Source organism: Chrysemys picta, chromosome 13, assembly GCF_011386835.1.
Source record: "Chrysemys picta bellii isolate R12L10 chromosome 13, ASM1138683v2, whole genome shotgun sequence".
NCBI lineage: Eukaryota > Metazoa > Chordata > Testudines > Emydidae > Chrysemys > Chrysemys picta.
Genome location: NC_088803.1, coordinates 34515585 through 34541515, shown reverse-complemented (window position 1 = coordinate 34541515; position 25931 = coordinate 34515585). Strand labels below are relative to the sequence as shown.

Below are 25931 nucleotides of genomic sequence, written 5' to 3'. Positions count from 1 at the left end.
TTTCTCTGCGACACCCCCTTACATCCCTCCCAATCCCACTGCTAGTTTTGTTGCTGCACGTTCACCAATTCCTCCCCCTAGTGGGTCTCTGAGTGAGTTCAGACCTGGGAGAAGTGCCAGTCTGGAGCCCTCTGTCCCGCAGCCAGCGGCAGGAGAGGCTTCCAAACACAGGGCACAGCCCAAAGCCCTAGTGTGCAGGGAACAGCTGTAGGGGTGGGAGGGCAGGTCAGCTTCCTTAGCTTTCCCCCCCAGCTACGGATCATACAGGGGGTCCAGTGCCGAGGTTCATCAATGCAGAACTGGTCGAGACCATCACCAACTCAAACACTAATGAAGTGGGACATGCTGAGTTTGCTGGCCTGGGGAAAAATGAGGGTACAACTGGAGCTCCCTGAAGTATCACTCGATTCCCTATACTCTGAGCCAAGGGAGGTCCCACGGTCAGAAAGGGGGCTTCTATCCAGAGCTGATGCTCTATAGCCCTGCAAGAGCAGAGCGTGCCGCATTATTCTTTGAGGCAAGGCGGAAGCCCCCCGGTATTTGTTTCCAGTTTCTCTCTCAAGCAGTGGTTCCCAAAAGTTAACAACCTGTGAACCCCTTTCATGAAAATGTCAAGTCTCACGAACCCCCTCCTAAAAATGAATATTTCCAGGGATTTTCTCCTTTACCTGAGTATAAATTATAAAAGCAGTGATCTTGGAAATACACAATTTGTTTTTATGACATGCTTATTACACACTATTATTAATTATTTATCATTACAGTATTTTTATTACATTATGAAAACGGCAACACTCTTCCAAGATCTCACTTTCGTAGCTTGCATCACTTTGAATAATCCTGTTATAAGACAAGACTCCTATGTTTCATCAAGGAGTTTCAGATGTGAAACAGCAGGAAGGTATTTAAGAACTCAACTCAAAGAGTTCCTCCTACACAAGCATTCAGGTCTTGAGCAGTCCAGGCAAACAAAGCTTAAACTTGTTCTTCATAATAATTAAAAAAAACCAACAACACTAGCTGCCTATTTCATTTTAAAAACAGCAAAAAATATCCACCTCCCTTTCCTTATAAGGAGTCCTGAAGTTTAAATCTCCCCAGTGTGATAGATAGGCTTGCTTTGATCTGCTTAGCTCTTGGAAGTCCAGGGGCTCTGGGCTGCTGGCACCGTGCTGCCCGAGGTCCCTAGGGACAGCTCTGTCCGCCATTAGGGATTTTTTTTCCTGAGAACCCCCTGTAACATTTTGTGAACCCCCAGGGGTTCACGAACCTGCTTGGGAACCACTGATCTAAAGGAAGTTAAGGAACCGAAGGGACCTTTTGTAGAGGGCCAGGAAATCTCCTGTCACCTGGCCTACAATCTTCTTGTACTCCAATAGCTTATAGCACCCACGGCTGCATGAGCCATCGCTAAGCCCATAATGGCTGCTCCATTCCCCAGCAATGCACTGTATCTCCCATTCGACAACTCTCTGCTTTCCAACGCTCCTGCTTACCTGTTCCACTCCCCTTATATAGCCTGCACACATACAGGAAAGCCCTTTCAAGAGACCAGCCCCATCTTGAGAATAAATCTCCAGAGGACAGCCCTGCATTGTACAAGGAACTCCCACCAACCGCAGGGGCAGCTCTGTGCGTGGAAAGCTTGCAGGAGCAGGTCCTTGGAATGGAATGATCATTTTACACCAGATGGTCATGTTTTCACATATACTCAAATCCAGTCTTACAGCAAGTGCAGGAGGGGAAGCTGCAGGAGCCATCCAGCATGAGAGCGTACAGCAGGTTCAGACTTGGTGAAAGTCAAATCATCTCTCTGTTATCTATCAGCATCACCAAGATTGGAACAGGGGAAGAACAGTCAACCGCGTGAAAATAAAGTAAGAATCCTATATTGCTACCCCTTTTTCTTGAGTCTCCACTCTCCAACTGGACAGCAGAGTGTTGTGCACTCCCCCCCCCCCAGCACAGGGATGAAATTCAGCACACCGCAAACACTACACAACAGTTAGGAAGACAAGTGAAGACTAGTTAGCCAACGCAATGCACAAGGAACAGTTTAGAAAGGCAGCACAATGACAGAATGTCAGGGCAAACACCCTCGACTGTGGCAGAAAATTCTACGGGATCCAAAGACCACTCAGTCAGAAGCTCAATTTTAGAGCTCATCAAAAATCTGGCTCCTCCAGGCACACAGTGCCTCTAGTACCACATGAGGTCACAGTTTCAGAGGGAGGAGTGCCACCTACTGAATCACCAAAAGCACTTTTTGGAACACCTGGCTTTCTTTGAAGCTCTCATATCCAACTACTGACCCAGCCTAAGAACTGTTTAGTCTATGAGCTGCAATGAGATTACAGCTTGCGGTGTTCTTTGGGTAATGGCAGTGTCCCATTGTGCCAAGTGCTATATAAATAGAGTGAGAAAATTGCTGTCCCCAATCTAGACAGACCAAGGGTACATCTACACTACCCGCCGGATCAGCGGGTAGTGATTGATCCCCGATCACTCTGCCATCGACTCCGGAACTCCACCACGGCGAGAGGCGGAAGCGGAGTCGACGGGGGAGTGGCGGCCATCGATTCTGTGCCGCGAGGACACGAAGTAAGTGATTCTAAGTCTAAGATACGTCGCCTTCAGCTACGCTATTCTCGTAGCTGAAGTTGAGTATCTTAGATCGATCCCCCCGCAGTGTAGACCAGGCCAAAGGGTGGGAAAGAAGTCAGAGGTACAGGTGAAGTGATTCACCCAATGGTTACACACTAGACCAGTGGCAGAGCTAGGACTACCCCACAATTCTCCTGACTCCCAGTCCCGTACACTGTCCAGTGACCATGTTATGGCAACTTGCACATGTTGAGGAGGAGGGCTAGCAGGTTGCTTTGTCGCACCTAAGCCACACCCCTTTAGTGATGCTCTCACTGCTGGAGGCTGCTGTTGGCCCCGTGGGTAGTTGGACAGAAGAACACACAAACGACCAATGTTCGGTTAAGTTGTAGGAATTTATTTTAAATAACCTACAGTTGATTAAAAGGGAATTCATGATAAAAATAGAAGATACTTGTTGAGGAAAGACTGCGGGAAATGGTCTTCTCACACACACTAAGCTAACAATGCCTCTAAAACTAATGATTATAGCAAAAAAAAAAAAAAAAAAAAAAAAAAAAAAAAAAAAAAGGTTTCACATTAAAATTCTGCTTTTTAATTTTTAAAATTTTTGTACACAATTACAAAAGAAAAAAATAAAAGCCCTAAAATCTTGATTATTTTTCCTTTTTTGGACCAATGCTCATTTCCCTCGAAATTTATTGACCTGTGAAACTTCTTTTTACACAATAAAATCTTTCAAGTAAAAGAGGGGAGGGGGGTTAAAAAAAGGGGGGAAAGCAAAGAAAACAGTCTGCCAAACCTAAAAAGTGGGTATTCTTGAAGTGTATAGAGCATGCTCAGAACAAAGGATGATGGGAAAATTGTTTGTCACTGATTTCATTTCTCCTCAAATTCCACACTCATCTGTCCCTCCCCATTTCCCCCCCCCCAAATCTACACGATCTTTAAGATCAAGAAGAAAAACGTTTAAATATTTAAAAATAATTAAAAGAAATAAAAATTCACATTTAAAAAAGAACACTCAAGTCAGGAAGCATCTTCCCATCATGCTTTGCTTTGAACAGATGTGGTGGGTTGTTTTGCGTTTTTATTAAATTCATGTTCCAATGCCACGATTGTTTTGAGTAAAACTAACAAAAAATAAAATAAAATAAAAGCAGGTACCTCCATGACCATCGTGACAGCTGTGTCAGGTGCGTTGGGTTTTAAAATTTTGTTAAATTCCTGAAATGGGGCAGAGGGAGGGGCAGGGGTTTAAGGAGTCCATTTTCTATTAAAATATAGAAGTTATTGCAAAACCCTAACTGTAAAAACGCACCAATATAATTGGATTTTGTATACAGTAGCTAAAGATCCCCCAAGCTCTTCAGTGTAATGATGAATTTGCCTGGTGGAAGGTTGACAAATCCCCCATCCACTTGCCCTGCCTCGAGAGAAACAAAACAAAACAAAACAAAACCATACAGCTAGAATTTGGATCTCTGAAACATTTTTAAATAAGTTGTCCATAGGACAACTGGCTCAGCTCCTTTATAATATTTCCAGGTTTATCTTTTCTCAAAGATGTTGGTTTCTTTGTCTGATGCTCGCTTGCCCCTCCTTACCCCCTCCCCCACAATTAGGACAAGTAAGGCTCACAGTTTATCAATCTCCCTAAAACCAGGCTTCCCCCCCACCCCTTTTTCCATAAAATCCAGCTCATTAAAAACAGGTTAAAACTCATAATCGTCCTCTGCCATGTCAATTGCCCAGGCAAATTTCTCTCGTTGGGTTTTGTTATAAATCTTCTCTACAGGAATTCCCCACTTCTTACACCTGCAGGAGAGAAGGAGACAAAAAGTTAGTCACCCGGGCTCACAGACATGCTCTCTTAATAGGAACACCTGTCCGAGGATCATTATCCTTTTCGCTCCAATGCAACCTTTTTCCTGTTCTTTCCTGTGCCCCCCTACCCACTGGCTCACACAATGCTGGTCCTCCCCCACAAGGTCGGATCCTCCCACCAGCCTTGACAACCCCTGTTCACCATTCTTGACCAACTCAGCTTGCTGCTAGCTGTCCCTCTCCTTAATATTTGCATAGAGGGGCTAATCGGGGACAGGACTCCACTGTGCTTGGCATGATACACAAAAGGTATACAACACAGTGCTCGTGTCAAAGAACTTACAACCTGCTGCGCTTCCTTCCCAACCTCGCCCACTACTCAACCTGCCTGCTGCAGATTTACCTCCCTTCCCACAGTCCTCGAATCCTCCAACATGCCAAACTCAGGGGTGTGGGCACCCTTATCTGTCCCCATCACTGTGATCACAGGTCATGTTTGAGACGTTCCTACACAACACCTTTCCGATGCCACGTGGTAGGACCTGCAGCTAGCAAGTCCAAGCTGTTTTAGTCACTCGGAGTGATTACTTTGGGATGGAGTTAACTCACAAGGATAACGTTCAAGTTGCAAACCATCCTGCAAGTGCCAGTAGCTAAGGAGAAGTTAGGATGGCTAACGGAGATCACAGGACAGGTGTACCTTTGCTAAGAACCATCCAGGCTGCTGAAGAGTTTTTCATCTTGTCTATATGCATGCATTGAAAGCACAGTGGAAATCCCTTGGCACCAGCCACCTCTTTTCAAACAGAAGCCTTTGCCGTAGGAATTTGCAGTACCGTAGGCAATTTAAAAGGCTAAATTCACGACTGACTGCAGAATCCCCAACTCCTGTGTCTGACAGAGGTTAGGTTGAGACTGTCCACATCGCAAGCCGCTTCCCCCACAAAACTGGCATGATTGCAGTGTCTGCTCAGAAGGGGCTCAGGCCTGAAATAATGAGCAGGATGGGGTGGCCGGCCAAGAGAAAAGAGATGTGCTAGAAGAGCTGAGGGGGAGGGGAAGGAAGTGTTCACACTATGCCTGTCTCTAACCCCTACAGATGCTAAATTAAGACACCAAAATGTAAGAGACAACAATGTAATGGTCACTGCCCTTTTGGTCCCAGAGACACTGCGGTTCCTGCTGGAAGGTGCTCTTAGAAAAAATAATGATTGAGGTTGGTCTAAAATACAAAAGATTCGGAGAGGCTGAGATTTCAGAGAGGGTCAAGCTACTGCCTGGAAATGGATTACTGGGCAGAGCTGTGCTAAAGCCTCCCACCACTCTGGGACAGTGGACACACCACAGGGACAGGCAGGAATCCTTCCCCACATGGCAGCTTACCAGGCAACTGAGATCCTGGGATCCAGGTAGTTGAGTTTGGAGGTGCCCAAGGCAATTTGCTTGTTCTCCTCTCTGTCTGTGGCCTGAACCTCCAGCTTCATCAGCTGCTCCTCAATCCTCTGCACGGCTTTTTTCTTGCTCTCTACTGTCCTGTGGGTGGGGAAAGAATCAGAGAACTGTTCAGAAAGAGCTAGGCCTTCGTGGGGGTGCATTATTATCCTACCGGGATTCAAAGGGACCCTAGTAACTTGCACCTTTCCTGAAAAGATCCAGTGCTTAGCAAATGATGCCAATCAGCCCTGAGATGCAGCCATCACCAAAGTGAAAGGTGACAACACTTTAAACAGTTCAATACACAAAATCAAGAATCTGGTATCGACTAAAGCGATTTGAAAACGTTTTAAGGAGGCAGAATGCAGTTCCCCAAGTTGGAATTTGTCCAGGACTCTAGCGGTAACATTACTATTCCCGTATAAAAAGAAACCCCAGTTTAAAACCAGGCAGTCCACTCCTGCATGAAGTGTCGTGAGATCATCTATTAAGCACAAGAGTGCAGTATTCAGTCTGATCTGAAAGAGGGTCACTTTTCCTACTCTGTTTGTAGAGTCCCCCCTTGGAAGTCTAATTACAAGTGTATGCTCCTATCTGGTTTTTGCATTCAGCACCCAACACTCTGCACTGTAGTTTCTACTGGAGTAGACACAAAGATACCATCCATCTCCTGCTCTGGGTACCAGAGGGAAAGCACATTGCTTGGCAAACTGCTTCCAGGGAGCGGGAGGTAGGTGGGTAGGGCCTGTTTGGCGGAACAGAACAGAGAAAGGTTTGGACGAGTCATAATAAAATGATTTCTTCATAAGAGACTGAAAACTAACAGAGCGAAGACGGCCCACTAATAGGCTCAGAGGATGTGACCTGGGGATTCTGAGCAGTGTTCTGCACTCTCCTGTCACAGACTTGCTTTCAGTCTCTCACTAAACCATCAGCCACGTGCTGAGCTCATGGGCGCATTGGAGGTGAGGGTATGTTGTGTAAAGCAGAGATCCAGGCAGCTTGCTAGCGACCATGTAAGGAGTGACAATGACAGACTATGCAGTGCTCCTCAGCTAGGTGGCCATTTGCTAATGCAGGCCCGAAAGCGTGAGGGATGGGGAACAAAAACAGAGGATCATGGATCTGGAGGGAAGGGGGGGAGGTATTTGAGGCAGCACGGCTGCAGTAACAATCCTGTTTTGGGTTACCGCCCTGCGCTGCCGTGTGAGACCTTTTACAGCTTATCTGCACGGAAGCCAGACTTACTTTTTGGACTTTTCATCCCTCCGGACCTTGGCATCGGCTTTGGCGCTTTTCAGTTCTCTCCTGGCATCGGCTAACTGGTCCTTCTTGGCATCAATCTAGAAGAGGCAAAAACCCAGAGAGCAGGGTGGGAATTAGGAGTGAGACCCACAAAGCGTGAATGACTACAGAAGAGAGGTTCGCTGACATCCAGGGGAACTGTACAAACCTCCTAGCAGATTCGCCACCTGTATCAAAGGGCCTGGGATTCAACTGGTGAAGTATATGTCTGAGTAGGACACGAGCCTGGATCTAATCCATAGCAGAAGAGCCAGATGGGGCTTTAAATAAATCCTCACACACTGGGCCTACATTTTCAAAAGTGACTAATGACTTAAGACACCGTAATGGTGTCTAATTTCCTATGCACTTGCGGCCTCTGACAATCAAGCCCATCCAAGGTGTCTCAAAGTGAACACTGGAAAATGGAGTCACTCCAAATCACTAATCACTTTTGTAAAAATTAGGCCGTTGGTATTTCAAATGTGCTGTGCACAGAGACCAGCTTGTGGATGGTGCAGAGGGGATCATCTTTCTCACAGTAAGGGGTTCCTATGGCATTAGGAATGGACAGTTCCAACCAGAAGGTAGTAAGTAGGATAAAGCCTCTGGTTACTGCTCAGGAATTGGCATCTGAACAAGGGAACTGAGTGGAAGTACAGTAGGATTTGCCAAAGCAGAGCTGGCCAATAGCCCATTTAGTCAGTTAGCCTCTCTGAGTATGCTGGATGCAAACCAATAAAAATTCATCTAAATGTGCCATACAATCCCATGGAGGGAAAATTTCCTGACCCAGGCTGGTGATCAGTTTATGTCCTGAAGCATAAAGATTCCATGCTCTTGTAATCTTCCCAAAAAATATCAAACACTGAATCTAGACAGTCAGTCTTAGCTTGAGGTCTAGTAAGGTTTAAAGATTCCCAGCTCCTCAGTCCTTAACTGTTATTTTAAAACTCTCCACCTCCTCCCAAGGTAACAACTCAATTCAACTGTAAAAATCAGGGGTGGGGGCAGCCAGGTTAGGTGTTACAGAAGCAAGAGAACACCCCAGTGTAAAACAGAACACCTTATTGAGAGGGTTATTTTAAAGTCAGGCTGTGAACAGACCTAGCCAAATTTTGACCTCATGGCCTTCGGCAGAAACAATCTGTAAAGGAAGAGGTCGAGTTAGAGGAGTAGAGTGCACTGCGCGCAAAAGCTGCATTGATACAAAGGTCTACCAGGCCACTCTGAAGGGAGCAGACACCCACTCTGGTTTCCTTTCAGGGCCACAAATCAGAGAAAAGGACTGTGGTTTTAAGTTAAGCTCTGTAGTGTGTCCTCAGCATGCATCAGACTTTGCTGACGGAAAAATGACATCTCGCAAGAAAGATATTCTAGGGATTTTTTTTGGCCTAGAAAGCCAGCTTATGCCTTCAGCACCTGATTGGTTGGCTAGGGGCAGAAAGTCAACTGAGAAGTGGCAGATTTTGTTCTAGCCCAATGGAGAAGGGTGCTTGTGTCTCAGACGATCTGTCCTCCAGGTGGAAGATTTCCTTTTAAAAACCAGAGGACTCGGCCTTACAAGACAGAGTGGTTTCAGACCCAGCCACACCGGCACTCCGTAGACAGAGGAAAGTGGACTCCCCTTTAGTGGAGTTTGATACACTGCAATTAGAAGCAAATGATGATATACCCACAACCAAAGGAAAAAAGTGATTTCTAGCTCTGCCTTTAATCTAAAGGAGTCTAAAAATTACCTTGGTTTGTAGATTCATCATGGATTTCTCAAAAGTCTTTGGTGGCGCCCTCTGGTGGTTACACAGAATAGCAACAGCTCTATTGGCACGGTTATAGGAAAGGATCTTTGCTGGGATGTTATCATCCGCTGAAAAAGTTGAAAAGCAGGTGAAACAATTCTGAGAGGTTGAGCAGCCATGGACATGCGCCATTGCTTTTACTGATTCATATTCAATAATGAGGCTAAGTTAGTCTGCATTCATCTCTTGTATACCAGTCTCTGCACTGCATTTAAATTCCAAATCCGAATTTTATCCTGGCACCAAGGAGTTAAAGATGCCATTTTCTTCTCTTTGTGTACTAGAGTCATGAGTAATTTCAGCAGATAAGAGCAAAGCACGGGCAACAATAGAGGGGCAGCATATCTAGCAGTCAGAGCAGGGTAAGTCAGGACTGTTCTTGATAGTACGTAACCTTGGACCTGACACTTAACCGTGCTAAGCCACCATTCCCCCTTCTGTAGGAAGGGCAATATCTCCCTGCCTTAGAAGGGGGGTTGGCTCATCCATGTTTTGTGCAGCATTTGGACAGATGGTGTTACACAAATGGCCAAGTACTAATGTTGCCCTGCATGTCTCAGATGCACAGAGGGAGGGATTTTCCAGGACACAGCCACTCTCCCTCTCTTCCCACCTCAAAGGGTCACTTCTAAAATTTTAAGTTTCTTAAGATAAAACCTCCATCAAGATAGTGGGGGGCAGGTCCTGGAGACCTAGCTGTGCTGGCTGCAGGACACTTGGGGATGACGGTATGAATACACCAAGATGGCTGTAGGCCAAGTCTGCATCACCCCAATCTTAGGGTCACTGGCCCATCCCCAGTGCAAGACAGTAGCCACAGGGCTGTTTTGGCAGCTGTGGATTGGCTAGAGGCTGCAGATCCCTCAACAAACTCTCCCACATCAGCCATGTCTCTTATGTTGGGGGCTGCAAGGGGAGTAGCATAGGTCTAGAATAGTCAACCCTATGCCACCTGGCATTTTAAGGGAATCCCTACGAAGCCAGTAATGTCCTCTCTGAGGTTGCCTTGTGCCACTAGAGTGGGACAATACAGGCTTGTGAGGGACCAGAACATACTTTCCCAATAATCTAAACACTTCAAGGGAGGTCAAACTTTGGGCCTTAAGCCGAAGGAGGGGAGAGTTTTTGGGGAAAATCCTAAATCACGTTTCATCCTAAATAACTTGTCCATCCCCTTCCTAGGGTTTTGGGCCTCGTTATCCAGCAAGACTATTTTGTACTCACTGAGGCACCTTGGGGATCCACCCCAAGGTATCATCACCACACAAATCATCACCACAAATTAGGCTAGGTGATCCCAGACAATAGCACTTACGGGTAGTGAGTTCTTTTAGCTGCTGCTGTAGCGTGATGGAGGCATTGTAAGTACGGAATACCTTGGCTGTCAGGCCCTCCATGAGGTCTTGAAGATGTTTATTTAAGATACTGGTCTAAGGGAGCAGAAAGAGTTTGAGGTTTCAGTCACTCCAGCATTAGGACTAGAATCCTTCTGAATATTTGCATCCTTGCTAGACTCACAGTCTTGCCATTGGACCAGAGGTTTAGCTGTGAATTTCTAGGTACACACACTATGATCCAGTCAAGGAGAAACCCATGCCTGGAACCTTTCTAGGTCTTCCTTAGGCCAATATAGGAATAATGGAGTATGTGGTAGCTACAACTATTGACAAAGTGAACAAGGGGCTGGGGTGGAACTGGGCTTTAGATCTGCATTGATGGAGACTAGGGAGGAGGAAGAACTAGCATCTGATGTGACCACTTGAATGAATGGCAAAGCAATTCTTCTTCCTTCACTGTTATACTTTTGGCCCCAATACGTGGGGGTGGGTCTGTCTCACCTCTGTAGGGGCCCTCAGCTCCTTCACAGTGTTCAAGTTGATCTGAATGTGTGTGTGGGGGGGGTGGGGGGGGTGAGGGGGTTGGATAGCAAGGCTATCACCTCACACATCCCACACCTCCTCCCCATGCATAGCAACAAGCCCCTAGTCGGCGCAATCCAGACTGCTTAAAGACTAAGGTTTTAGACCAGTCACTTAAATGTGCACATCCCTACTGGAGACAAATGGCTATTGCCTCTGTGCCAGTCTCTGCCTGGCCCACTGGAAAGAGACAGATGAAATCTAGGCCTTCTCTGTGGCAGTACGATTTGCTGCTGGCTGGCAAAAACAACAGAGCCATCGTACCATGTTCGTCTAATACAGGGATGAGCAAACTTTTTGGCCTGAGGGCCACATCGGGGTTCCGAAACTGTATGGAGGACCAGGTAGGGAAGGCTGTGCCTCCTCAAACAGCCTGGCCCCCACCCCATATCTACCCCCTCCCACTCCCCCCCCCTTCAGAACTCCCAACCCCATCCAACCCCCCCTGCTCCCTGTCCCCTGACTGCCCGACCCCTATCCACACCCCCGCCCCCTGACAGGCCCCCAGAACCTCTGCCCCATCCAACTGCCCCCTGTCTGCCCCCCGGGACTCCCTGCCTGTTCTCCAACCCCTCCACTCCCTGCCTCTTTACCATGCCACTCAGAGGACCGGGACTGGCAGCTGCGCTGCCCAGCCAGAGTCAGCCACGCCGCCGTGCAGTCTAGAGCACCAGGACAGGCCAGCGGCTCTCGCAGCTGCGCTGCCTGGCAGGAGCTCGCAGCCCCGCTGCCCAGAGCGCTAGCAGCTCAGCGAGCTGAGGCTGCAGGGGAGGGGGCACAGCAGGGGAGGGGCCGGGGGCTAGCCCCCACCGGCCGGGAGCTCAAGGGCCAGGCAGGACGGTCCTGCGGGCCGATGTGGCCTGCGGGCTGTAGTTTGCTCACCTCTGGGCTAACAGCATAGTAAGACTCACTAGGGCTAGATTAAGGAGCTCTGAAGCAGTATTGTTGCTTACATTGAGTCTGTCAAAGAGGTCATCCTCAGGCTGCTTGTTCTCCATGAACAGCTGAAGATTCTTAAAAACCTACAAGAAAGGAGAAGGGAAAAAAATACTTCACAAGGAGACTAGATGGCTCTGGGGTTTGGGAATGGGATAGAGAGTCTTTTGCTTCTGGGTTTCCAGTTCAACAGTGCCTGAAGGTCATTGCCTTCTAAAGGCTACCTGATGGTCCATGTGAGAAGAGCTAGATCCCATTCCAAATGGACAGGTGTCCACATCCCAAGTCGCCACTAGAACTTGTGCTAACAGTTCTCCTCCCTGGCAGCAGAAGAGCCAAGGAGTGAATGGCCCATTTCACCCCTCTGAGGTGAGCCCTCTAGGTCAGAGCTGAGAAAGACTCTACTACTATCATTGCTATTAATTGCCCTGGTTAAAAAGAGAGAGCCAAGCTGGCACTATTCCCTGGCAGAACAAGGTTATTCTCAGAGCATCCTTGCTACCCAATGTGCACCCTGAACCTTCTCCCATTGGGCAGAGTTGCCATCTCAGGCCCAATCCAGTGATGTAAACTGACTTGGCAGCCCTGATACAGCCACGTCCCTTTGTTGCATTTGATGTTCCACACAAAAACAATCAAGGCATCCTAGATTATTCAGACAGACCAGCTTTGAAATCACTTGAAAAATCAACTTCCAGGCTTTTCAGCAACACATTTTGATAACAAGACATCTAATACACAGAGATTTCTATTTCCATAATAATCAATTCCCCCATTGCGAACTCTTAAAGAACATACCCCAAGAGGGACTAATGCCAATGAATTTAGTAACAGAAAAATAGATTTTTCTTTCTTAACCCCTGTGACCCCTCATTTCTATAATCGTGGCAGTTTGAAAAAAAAAAGTCAACATTTACTGCTTTTTGCCATTCGTCACAGCATTACAGAGACTGTATTTTACACACTGTGCTAGGTGTATAGTTAGTGGGCCAGATTCCTCTCTCTTACACCAGAGTAAATATAGCGTAAATAACTCCCTGGATTTTTGTAACGCCTCTGCTTATAGTGAGTGGATGGAAATTTAACTTGGAGCCATCCAAGTAACAACAGAGAGAGAACTGGGGGACTGAATATAAACAATGCAAATAAATATTGCATGGAACAGAAAGGTCTCAGTCAGCAGGTATGTACTTTGTACAATAGTTCTTAGGTCAGGCATACTTCAGTGAAGCTGCTCCACTGATTTACACCAGAGTACCTGAGAACAGGGCCTAGCCCACTGAAGGCAAACATTCAGACATGAGCGTCAACAAAAGAAATCCCTTGTACAATATCCAGGCACACGGCCATGATACTTGCTGTAGAACTCCAAGTTTACTTACTGCTACACTAGTAACAGTGCAGCCAAGTACCTACCACCCTGTGCTCTTCATGCTGCTGGGGAGGTTTGGCTTTTGCACCTGTGGCTATGACTGTGTCCCAAAGACGTCTATCACTGAGAAAAAAGCAGGATGCTAAGGCTACAAACTAACAACACGTCCACATAATGGCTTTAAAATAACCATTGCTGGTCACATGGATATGGCATGGACTAAATGGCCACCAGCTCAGAGCATGGAGACTTTAGAAAAGGAGAAACCTCAATAAAGGCCTCACAGTATGGTTACTTCACATCAGAACCAAGAAGGTGGCAGCCTTACTCCTCCAAAGCACCCACAGGAAGGGAAGGTCAGAAGATAAGCTAACTTATTTTCTGCCTTCACATTTGAATAAAACACAATGCACAGGAATCGCCACTTCTGGAGATTTTCCACCAGCCAGTTCCTCTTTTCCTTGTAACAGTGCACAGAGACAAGAATGGGAAACATCTCACCCTCTTCTCAACAGGGACTTTGTTGTAGTATCGAATGGAGTCTTTACCGAGGAAGTCAAATTCAACCATGTATTCCTGGCCATCCAACTCCGGATGCAAATTAATGTGTTCCACTCGGAGGGAGCAACAGCCAACGGTGTCCGCTGTCTCCCCTTCTTCCTTCTCATTACCAGCTCTCAGGGCAAGCTACAAATTGAACAAGAGAAGGGGAGGTGGGAAAATGGAATCAAAATAAGAGGTTTAGCATTTCAAACTGCTCTGGTAATTTATGGATTGTGGGGTCCTCTGGGAGTCTTGTCTGCCCAATAACCAGGGTATTCCGATTTAGCATGGTACCATGTGCCTGATCCTTGAACAGAAGGGGAGCACGGACATTCAGAGAAGCTAAAAACAGGCAACTCTCAAAAGGAGAGGTTTGAAACTTAGATTACTGACATTAAAATATAAATAGCTGGAGTCACAATGAAGTGCAAAGGAAGTTATATGGCTGGTGCCAAAAAGGGGAGAAGACATAAGATACATCAAAATCAGGATAAATAAAAAGTTGATTATTTTTTAAACTGGATTTTTCATTTAAATTAAAACATTTAAAAACAAACTTGTTTACAATTAAATTTTACATTATGACAACCTATGTTAAGCCCTAGTTTACTATAATTATTAAAATTATTTAAATAAAAAAGAAAGCTTGTGCCTTATTTACTTTTGGTTTCATTTTAACTAGCAGTTGCAGAGAACATGTATTAATGTTCTTCATTTGCACTAGTTTATTCAAACAAGTGAGAAACTGACAGAGTTGACCAAACAGGAAAGCTTTTCCTCTTCCAATCTATGCATACAAACCAGGTGGGAGAGGATGAAATCTATTAATGCTAAAGACATGGGGCCAGATTTTCAAAGATATTTAGACACCCTAAGGATTTAGATAGGTTCCCAGTGGGATATTAAGAGCAAATATGCAGAATCTTCATAAGTGTAGATTAAGCTATATGATTGCTTAAATAAATGTATATAGATATAGTGTATCCTCCTGGTTGGCCAAAAGTACCACCACATTTAGAGGCTATATATAATTGCAAATAAACATGTTTTAATATTGCCTACCAAGGAGAATGAACCTTTCTTTAGGAAAATAACTAAAAAGTGCACATGCAATACAAGATTAAAAGCAATAATTTATATATAGTTTCCTGCTTGCTAATTTAAATCATGACTAAAATTACTGTGATTTAACTCCATCCACGCGGATGAGTAATTAACTGGTCACAGAAGCCACACAGCAGTGCTATCACTGTTAGGGACACAGTTTTAAATAGTACAGTTGCGTAAACATGGTGACCGACTAGAGTTTCCTAAGTGTGGCAAGACCAATTAGCACAGTTCATGTCAGAGTCGTGAGGTTCATAACTAAGTGGTAATAAAAAGCAGAGCATTCCAGGAGGAATTAGACACCCCTGGAAGCCAAGGGCCATACACCCACCTGCAGAGCTCCCACTGATCCAACTGGGGGACTCTGACATTAACCTAATTGTGACTTTTGTCTGAACAAAACAATATTGCCCAACGTAACCAGGTTCAGTATGGCAATTTACTGATCTGGATTTCCAGTTAATTATGAGGAAGTGGAGACCACTGTCACTCCAGGAGGAGACCTCTGGGTACTCTGAGGACTGGACTTCTAATAGAATAACTAGTAGTTTCTCTCAAAGCCCTTCAACTCCCTTATTTAATCTGTGCAGCGTGTGAGCGTTTCTATCAAAATTTTATTTGGGCTTAGGGACAGGTGCCCACCAGCCCTGCATCTTTATTCAGAGTGAGGCAGGAAGAGGAAACTGCCAGAAATCAACCCTCACTTTATCAATGAAGTACAGTGCCACAGCTCTCTGTCGCACTTTCATCTCTTTGGACTTCCAGTCTTCTCGATATTGATTCCGTATCTTATCCACACACTTCTTTAACCTCCGAGCCGTCTCATATTTCTGCCAGTCCTTCTCACCCTGCAGAAACAGTCACAAGAAAGTCAACACACCTGAAAGTGAGCAGCAGAAGCAGAGAGAGTTCCTGCTCAAGCCTATGTGCACAAAATCACTGGGAATTCATTGCTCAAAGTTCTGCCTGAACTAAGTTCACATGCAGCTGCACATAGTTCAGTGGCCATGACATCAAGTGCCTGCACAGAAGTCAGAAATCAGATGAGAGAGGTACTTGGTCTTCCAGGCCCCTCAATGTACAAAGGTACCCCCTACTCTATTAAGGAAATTGCTATTTTCTTAGCAGTCCCCTTCTCACAATTAGAAACCCACTCAGTAAAGCCATAAAGACAGCAGAGTGAACTCATTTTAAAAAAGCTTTGAATGGCACATTAGAGGTGTGTGATGATACGGTTACTGTAGGTCATCAGAAATGACGTCCCACCACACACTCAGGACAAGACTCTTATTTTCGCTCCAGGGGAGCCACCCAGTAAGTGTAGTGTCTCTCTTAAAAACAGGTAATTTTCCTACTGAGAAGGCCTTCCCAAAAATCTGTCCTACTAAAAACGGAAATCCAACTACTTTCAAAGTCTCATCATTTGTTTTTACATGATTTGACAATTACCAGTTATCCGTGCTCACAGCGAGGTTTGTTCTTCTCAGAACATCACCTACTCCTCCATCTTGCAGTGAAGTAACATAGCTGGATTTATGCCTTTAGACGGACATCCAGCACATGGTTAGGACTTCACTGCATGATCAAGCAGGAGACACTGGGGCCAAACTTAGAGACAAAATTGGCAGAAATTTTCTTTTAAGCTTACTGCAGACCATGAAAGGCTCCCAACTAGGATGAGAACATCCTTTCAACCAGAAATCTGAAAGCACTTGACCGATATTATTCCACACCCCTACAGAATAGCGATTACCCTTATTTGGCAGATGGGGAAAACGAAGGCAAAGTGACTTGCCCAATATCACACAGTGAATCAATGGTAGAGTAAGAAAAAAGTCGGTCTTGCCTCCCTGTCCGCTGCCTTAACCACTAGATGGCCACGCTCCCCACCTTAAGAGAGTTGGTTAAGATGCAGCATGGCCAAGCAACCTTCCAGATAAAACCTTACCTTGATTCTAGAGCTGGGGTTCAACATGATGTATTTAATAGATCCTTGGATGTTTTCAGTCCATGACACCAACCAGGTCACCTTGTTATCATGCCGGACCTCCTTCCATTTGTGACCTGGAGGAGGTGGGGGAACTTTGGAATCCCTGCATAAGGTAACAAAAACAGCAAGAGGAAAGAAATGGTCTTAATAGATCCCAGGTGATAAAATATAGATGACTAGCAAAGGTTAAAGTGTTAATGGACAGCAAAACATATTAAACAAGTCTCTCTCCCTACTCTAGTCTGGGAAACTGCATTTCTGTAGCAGGATAGTAAGGTGAATCAAACTGAAAGTCAAAGATCAAGAGATACACAGTCATGTTTATGCTTCTTACGGAATTGTTCCCTTCTATTAGTTATTGTGATAAGTAGCATTGTTGGGAAGGTCATTGCTTTGATTTGGGGATGTTTCTGCAGCTTCAGTAGTCTACATGGAGAAGGAGAAGTCTGAAGACCTTACACATTGGTCTGTTGCCTCTTAGGACACAAGAAAAAAAAATCAAGTGGGAGAGCCATACATAAAATAAATACCCTTTGGCCCCAAGGGAGTAGAATTAACAGGAGCTGCCCTGCACTGTAACAGAAGGTGCTGGTGTTGATCAACACTGAGGTGTGTGGACAGAGCTCTGTGTGACTTATGAAAGGAATGGCTTGTACACAACTGATGTTTTCATTATACCTCTTACCCTTCAAAACACCTAAAATGACCAAGAAACCCAACACATGAACTTCTGAATGCTTAGATGCCATGTCAAGTTACATATACGATAAAAAAAAGTTATCCTAACTAGTAAGCAAAGCAAGGTGCAAAGCATCCCATGCTCACTTGCTGCAATTAATGATGATGTCTTCTGGCATGATCCGTCTCTTCAGCATGCCCATTTTGGGATGGTTGCCACGCCCTCTGAAGAGGCCTGGGGGTTCAATCTTGAAGTTGGCGATCCTCTCCTTGTGGTTATCCATGATACAAAAGCCATATTCTTTTAGTAACCGCTCATTCTCCTCTTTGATTTTCTAGGAAGACACAAAGCAGGGAGATTGCACTGCACCCAAAGACACCACGGAGCTCAGTATCAGACTGAAGCAAAATTCATTTATTATTTGTATTGCAGTAGCACCTACAGGCCCCAATCAGGATTGGGGCTCCATTGTACTAGGTGCTGTACAAAACACTGAATAAAAGGCCGTCTGCCTAGAACAGCATACAATCTAAATGGCGACACAAACAGAAAAAGTCAGGAACTAGTAGCTAAGGCTACGATTTTTGTAACGGAGGTCACGGAATTCATGGCTTCCAGAGACCTCCGTGACTTCAGACCGCGGTGGCTGGGAGCTGCAGGGTCCCCCCACTACCCCCGGGGGGGGGGAGGGGGTGGCAGGGGGACCCTGGAGCTCCAAGCTGGAACCCCCGCAGCTACCCAGCCACTGCAGGCGGTGTGGGGACTCTGCAGTTCCCCATTTTGTCAGGTATTTTTAGTAAAAATCACGGACAGGTCCTGGGCTTCTGTGAATTTTCTTTATTGCCCGGGACCTGTCCGTGACTTTTACTAAAAATATCCAAGACAGAGTCTTAGCCTTACTAATAGCTAAATGTAATATATGAAACATGTACAATTTTTCCTAAATTTGTAATTACATTTCACTTGTCTCTGACCTATTTCCCCAAACCAACTGCCTCTCCATTCCCCTCTGTCCATGTGCCACAAACATCAAGTTTAAGGATTTTTGATCCACCGCATTTAACATCATGTTGTTTAAAGAAACAAGCTTCTCACTTTGAGACCTAACACAAGGTTGAAAGGTATGAAGAAATCAATGCACCCTTAAATGAAGTTGCACCAACTGAGAAGTGGACACAAGAAAGCGCCTTCTACTCTATTAGTTATGCAGCGTGTGGTGTGTCTCAACCAATATTTATCAAATAAAAGGCTAAAAGCCAGCAAAGCCAGGCACATGCTCTATTCCATACTGGGAACCTTTGAATCCTGACACCATGAGCTTCAATTGTTTTGGGAAAACCATCCCCCATCCAATTAGAGGAGCTCTGAACCTCACCACCTAGGACAGTTAGACTAGAATTACATGACCAAAAGCACTAAATGAAACCACATTTAGATCTTGTGATACGTTTCTAGTTCTTACTGAAGTGGGTATCTAGGGGTTGTGTGGGGGTGGAGGAAAGACATGCAGATACTCCTTGAAAATATCTTCATCCTAGTAACACCATGGTGCTGAAGGAGAAAGGGCCAGAAATGTTTTATTGTCAGAAAGAGAATTGCAGTAGGTGGAGGTTTCTTATTAAACATTGCTCTCGACATATTACCTATGCAGACATTTTAAGAGGAACATAAGTGACACAAGAAATCTCAGGGATGTTACTAGGAAACGAATGAATTCTTAGTCATCACAGTCAGATCAGCAGAGAGAGAGACTTTTAGCTAGAAGTGCAATACTTCTGCCAATCCACCCTGGGTGGTACAGGTTTGACCAAATCCCTTCAGTGTGATCGGAATGACAGACTGTGCATAGATGATATGGCCAGAGGAACGAATAAAGGATTATGATAAAAAAAACACATCTAAATGGCTAGAACAGTCTTCTACAATTCCCTAGAGTACCTGTTTCTCTTCCTTGGACATCTGTTTTCTAGCTTCTGACTGAGCTTTGAAATACTGGCTCATCTGTGTGAAGTCACACTTGCTGAGGTTGGTGATGGTACTCTTTTCTTCTGAAGTCATTTCCTGGGCGGATGAAAGTAGAGCTTAAAACCTTCTTATAGTTAGAATAAGGTTTAATTGCCCCTCCCAGCCCCTTAGAAGGTATCAAAGGGCAGGTGCTCCTAATAAACACAGCTTCTGCCTGTCTATCAAAGAGCTGCCAATTTCTAGTAAGTACTCAACCTAGCCAGGGTGAATGAGAAAAGGATGAAGAGGGTATATGTGGCACACAGAACATTAAGACTCTGTCTGATCTTTGCAAGCATTGAGTGCATATTCTATTACACAGCAACCTTTCAAACCACTTAGCCATTCAAGGGTTGTTGAAGTTACTGGGAGAAGGAGAGGCCACCTAGGTAACCTGGGCCAGCTGCCTGAATATGCTTATTTTCTTGGCACGCTTTTATACTGGTTGGGATAGTGAAGCTCCTACTTTGCAAGACTAAGAAAGGGGCTAGCCTCTGATACAAAGGTAGTGATGGCTCTTCAATTCCACAGTTTCAGTGGGGCAAAGATTCACAAAATTCCAAGGCCAGAAGGGGCCATTGCGATTGTCTATTCTGACCTCCTGTATAAAACACAGGCCACAGAACTTCTCCAAATAATTCCAAGAGCAGAGTTTCTAGAAAAACATCCAATCTTGATTTTAAAACGGTCAGTGATGAAGAATCCACCACGACCTTCGGTAAGTTGTTCCAACGATTAGTTACTCTCATTATTAAAAACGTGTGCCTTATTCCCAGCCTGAATTTGTCTAGCTACAACTTCCAGCCATTGCATTGTGTTACATCTTTCTCTGCTAGCCAGAAGAACCCATTATGAAATATTTGTTCCCTGTGTAGGTACTTCTAAACTGTAATCAAGTCACCCCTTAACCTTCTCTGTTAAACTAGACAGATTGAGCTCCTTGAGTCTAGTCTATCGCTATCATGCAGGTTTTCTAACCCTTTAATCATTCGCCTGGCTCTTCTCTGAACCCTCTCCAATTTATCAACATCAGGGAGGGGAGGGATAGCTCAGTGGTTTGAGCATTGGCCTGCTAAACCCAGGGTTGAGAGTTCAATCCTTGTGGGGGCCATTTAGGGACCTGTGGCAAAAATCTGTGTGGGGATTGGTCCTGCTTTGAGCAGGGGGTTGGACTAGATGACCTCCTGAGGTCCCTTCCAACCCTGATATTCTATGATCATTCTTGTATTGTGGACACCAGAACTGGACAGAGTCACACCAGTGCCAAATACAGAGGTAAAATAACTTCTCTACTCAATATTTCCGTTTATGCATCCCAGGATTGCATTAGCTCTTTTGGCCATAGCATCACACACTGGGAGCTCACGTTCAGCTGACTATCCACCATGATCCCCACATCTTTTTCAGAGTCACTGCTTCCCAGGATGGACTCCCTCATCCTGTAAGTATGGCCTACATTCTTTGTTCCTAGATGTATACATTTACATTTAGCTGTATTCACACACATATTGTTTGCTTGCACCCAGTTTACCAAGCAATCCCGATTGCTCTGTATCAGTGACCTGGCCTCTTCACTTTTTACCACTCCCCCAATTTTTGTGTCATCTGTAACTTCGGCAGTGCTGATTTTACATTTGCTTCCAGGTCATTGATAAAAACGTAATGATCAGCTCAGCCATACCCACTATGTCATATCACACGCAAGTATGACTTGCAAAAGGTCCACCCATGTTCATTTAAGAAATATTTACCAGGAGGCCCTTCCTGGAAAACTACAGCATTAACAGGAACTTTCAATGCTAACATCTGAGGCAGCCCTTTGCTCTCTGCCTTGCACTAGCATTTTGTGCATTGAGTCAGAGTAGCCCCTATTCTCTCTAACACTCAGGAGAAAATGGTCATGTAGGCTGTCATCCCAGTCCAGGGATCCGTACCTTTCGCCAGTCTTTAAAAAAGTTTTTCCTGAAGATATCCTTTGTAGTGTACTCATGATCAAGCATTTTTGCAAAGAATGTAGCAACTTCTTCTGCTTTGGGACTCAGCTTCATTACTTTACCTATGAGAGAGAGGAGGTTAAAAAAATAAAAATAAAAGTCAGCTGAAGATGTTCAGCCCCTAAACCTTTCTGCTTTTTGCACCTTGATGTTTCAAGAGATCCGGAAACCCTTCCACTCAATGGTGGACCTCTGTGGACGTACAATAATATGGTTTGCCCTTGTATTTCAGTGAGGTTTTGTTCAGTGTGTCACATGGCACCACAAACTAGTGTCCCCTGAAACTAAGTATGGGATGCAAAGGGAGTAGAGAAGAATGATCAGACCATTGAGGCCTAAAATTTGCCTTGCGTTAAAATAGTTCTAAAATATGATCAGGAAATTTCCCCTGGAATCTAAATATTAAAAAAATAAAATAACAAAAATTAACTATCAACCAATCTGATGTCCGATAGGCATGTAAGATATATAGAGTAGGAAGGAAAAAAAACTCCTGCAGCAAACCATTAATCAAGAGTCACCATGACCAGAGGTACACATCTATATCCCTGCTGAGAGTAGTGATGTTGGTGCACAAAGTGAAGGAGACAAGGGAGCCATATTGGCTTTTATTCAATTCCATCTTCTGCCTCTCAGCATATTTACTAAACCAGGAGACAAAGCATCATTTAGCTTTCCTAGTCCCCTCACACACACAGTTTAAAACATGTCAACTTGCTGTCTACGAATAAGCAGCTATTTCTAGCCAGGAACAGAGGCAAATCTCTGCCAAAGCACACACCAGTGACACCCACAAATATGGTAGTAAGTGGTGCCAAAACACTCTTCTCCCCTCCCACAGGAAGGTAAGTATGTGCGAACTCCACCAACCAATGGAATGAGAGATTCAGGTATCATGGGAACATACTCCAATGTCTCCAACTCCTCAGAATCAAAATATAGTCACATTTAGTTCTTTCAGTGATCGGTGATATCATAGTTCAGCTTGGTTGCAGGATCGCAATAGAGCCTTTCCTCAAAGTGAAATCACTGTGAAGAAGAGATCTTTTGAGAGTGAGGGAGAAGAAATTGCTGCATCAGAGCTGCACATTCAAGGTCTACCTTTTCTACTCTTCAGTCCCAGATCTCATTCTTGACATCACATTATGCTCCAGCACTCTCAGAGAAATATTTTGCATGCATCTCATGGATACAGCTAATAGTGAGGAATATTTTAAATCCCAATAGCTTGAAGAGTGCGCATCAGTGGTTTTTTAATTGACTCTTTTACCTCACAAAAGTCAATGCCAGAACTGCTACTGTTAACGGTTTAATAAACTACTGGGAAAGTAAAATGTAGTCCTCTTGATTCACCAAGTGAAAAATTTACATTATATGCAAAAAGTAAAGTGAGGGAACTATCTGCCCAGTCTAAAGAACTTAAGTCAACAAAACATAGCAAAGGAAGGCTCACTTAGGCCAAAGATGATTGAATACATCACACTAGAAACTAAGATACCAACAGGATTGCTGTTAGTTTAATTGTAACAAACATACATTGTTTGTATACTTCTAGCAGGAAGCAGCAAAACAGAGGGTTGCAAAGGTAAAAGGGATAAAGCTGCTAAACCAGTTGAAAAAGGTGTAAGTGATAAGCTGGTAAGATGTTTTGGGGGTTAAATGCCATTAAAATGGCTCAAAAGTTGCCTACAGTTGGCACAGAGTAACCACTGGCCTCAGTTGTTATTTTGTAAGCAGAACTGCAGAAACTTGCTTGGATTGAATTTCATCCCTCACTTTCCCTTCTTTCAAAGACCTGAGCAGTCGTCCTGTGATGGGACTATAACTTCAGTACTATGGAATTTATCAAGAGCCCTGAATGTTAGTAACTCAGCTTAAAAAACAAGAGCAACTAACAGGCTACTTTGGTGATGCAAGTATCTGGGAGCTCTAGCAATAGCACCGCAGTAATTATGGACACCCTGTCAGATGGACGCAGGCCTTCTGCTGCAAAGGCAGGACTGGTCACAGGATGGACTCCTCTACTCAGAGGAGGCTGGCAAGTGGTTGACCAAGTGTGGAGTACTGAAGTCTAGAAGTTATTCTGGGGTAATCTCGGAATTGGACAAGGCCTCCTGAGCACAGACAGTAGGATGCTGAGCAGATCTCTCACAATAGCTTGTGGGTGAATTCGACACCGCATTTTCCTAGAGATGGTCTTTGGGGTGGCTTGGACATTTGTTTGAACATGCTATTGATAAAAAGAATCTCACAACTTCTAAGTTTAAAACTTCCACAATGTTTCATGGGAACATCCCACTGCTTCTGAAGCAATTTCACAGACAGATGCCCCTTTAGAGTGAAAAATTCAATTTTCATCCACTCAAGTACCTTTCACTTAATCCAATCCCTGGTTAAAATGATCCTCCATTTAATGTGATCATACCTGCAGGAACCAAATCATCATTTATATTAAAATAAGTTCTGCCTGTTATTCTGATCACTTCAAGCAGGTGTTATGGGAAAAATTAATAACTCTGTATAGAAAGCTATATATAAAAAGAGACCTTAACACTGAATGAGAAGGACGAAGGCCCAAGGAAGACCAGCAATGATGAAAAATAACTACTAGTACACGGTGCATTGGTCAGACATTGTCACTTATGGTGTAAAGCATTATCACACGCTAAGTGAGCTGTGACGTGTACCCTTGTGACCACAGGGAGAATAAATGCAACTGCTTATTTCAATCAAAATAGAATCTAACAGAGGTTTCCTTGTTTCTATAAAGTTTATTCCTCTTTTTCTGATCCCTGGAATTTGCTTATACAGCAAATAATTAGACTGGACCACCACCTCACCCCACCACTTCACAAGAGAACCCTCCCCTCCTATTAAGAATGCCACCTTCTATCCCAGTAAGTGTGAACCCTTAACAACTTACCATCATAGTAGAACTTGACATTTTCAGGCAGAGGTTCATATGGCGGAGCAAACACAGGACCTTTGTGCTCTAGGAATTTCCATTTAATGCCTTCAGGGTAGCGCTCTTCCTCCCACCTTTAAAAACAGACCAACAAACTGATACAAACTCACCCTCCAGCCATCATTTCTGTGTCTACATGGGAAGGGTGGCATATAAAAACAGTAAGCAATCACTGCATTGCACTTCAGAGTTCACAATGAGCAGTACACAAGCAAAACCTAGAACACCAACTGCCATCTTTTTGAGAAGCATGGAACAGGCTCCAGAGACAAATTAATGTTCTGGGCCAAATTCACACTGCTGTTATGCCAGAGTTATATTCAACTGAGTTGCAGCAGGGATGAGGGTAGCCAATTATGTTTTTCGCCAAACAAATGCATGCATGTGTACTCAGGAAAGTAAAGGACTGAATGCCAGGTATAGTGCAGGCTTCTTTACAGCAGACTGTCAGTTTAACGAAGCCCTCATCTAACTTCCAGTCCAAGATCTCTCCAGAACAGAGATGGACAACAGCTGCAAATTATGCGATCACTTTCTGATGTGGACAGATGTCCCATTAAGGTTAGAGACGATAAAGAGAATTTCACTTGTGGCCTAAGCAAACCCAGGTGTTTAGAGAAGAAATATTAATTAATTAATCCTCTCTGTCAGCGAGAGCTCATTGCCCTTTTTTTGCATAATAAAGAGAACACGTTCTCTAAGGCAAGCAGAAAACAAAGGATAAGGACAAAGGTGCCCTAAGGCTTCTATTGCAATAATTAATTAGGTTCCATAATAACCCTGAGGTAGGTATTACTATTTTCCAGCTGGAGAAACTGAGGCAGAAAGGTTTAGAGACTTTTCTGGTGTCAATCAATGATCAATGACATATCCAATAACAAATTGAAGAGCCCCAAGTCCTGGCTTCCCAGTCTTTTGCTCAAACTGTCACACCACACTCCTTCCATACATCTGCACTGATCTTTTGTTATAGTGGCAATAAAGTAATTGTTACACACCACTGGCACAGGATCTCCTGCTGAGAAAATAATCTATTTCATCTTAGCATTTATGCAGCAGGGGGACACTATTATCCTGTCACAGCATTCGATCTCTTAATCACCCAGCCAACTTGTTGGACAAAAAATGCCAGGTTTCTCCATGCTGCTCCTGATTCCTGTATCCCCAGCCTCCTAGCAAGTTTCACGCTGGAGTGAGTCATCAGTTGGGAGAAGACATACATGTACTGGCAGCAACGCAGGAAATGTTGTGCACAAATAAGTGCTGGTTGCTGCAGCCCTAATTAGATAACAGGATCACTGTATAAGAGACAGGTACCATATAAATATATAATAAGGCTTCTCTCTGAAGAAGCCCAAAGTGCTTATTAACCGATCTGCATATAGGCACTGCTGAAATGCAGTCACAGCCAGAGGGGAGACCAGGAATCAACTGGGACATAGCACACTGCTATGATAGGATGATACTGGTTTTG

At 44.5% G+C, this 25931-nt stretch overlaps 1 protein-coding gene across 1 annotated transcript in view; it reads right to left on the bottom strand.

Annotated features, from left to right (window-relative positions):
- Positions 1-2980: 2980 nt before the first annotated feature.
- TOP1 (DNA topoisomerase I) overlaps positions 2981-25931 on the bottom strand; it is an 81148-nt gene continuing 58197 nt past the window's right edge. Inside the window, exons 9-21 of the mRNA XM_008168113.4 lie at positions 24416-24531; positions 21433-21554; positions 19433-19555; positions 17641-17828; positions 16774-16918; positions 15530-15673; positions 13677-13862; positions 11821-11889; positions 10264-10378; positions 8889-9016; positions 7114-7208; positions 5815-5964; positions 2981-4422 (exon numbers count right to left, since the gene is read on the bottom strand). Coding sequence (XP_008166335.2) covers positions 4320-4422; positions 5815-5964; positions 7114-7208; positions 8889-9016; positions 10264-10378; positions 11821-11889; positions 13677-13862; positions 15530-15673; positions 16774-16918; positions 17641-17828; positions 19433-19555; positions 21433-21554; positions 24416-24531 — 1684 coding nt within the window. The 3' untranslated portion in view covers positions 2981-4319. The remainder of the gene's footprint in view (positions 4423-5814; positions 5965-7113; positions 7209-8888; positions 9017-10263; positions 10379-11820; positions 11890-13676; positions 13863-15529; positions 15674-16773; positions 16919-17640; positions 17829-19432; positions 19556-21432; positions 21555-24415; positions 24532-25931) is intronic.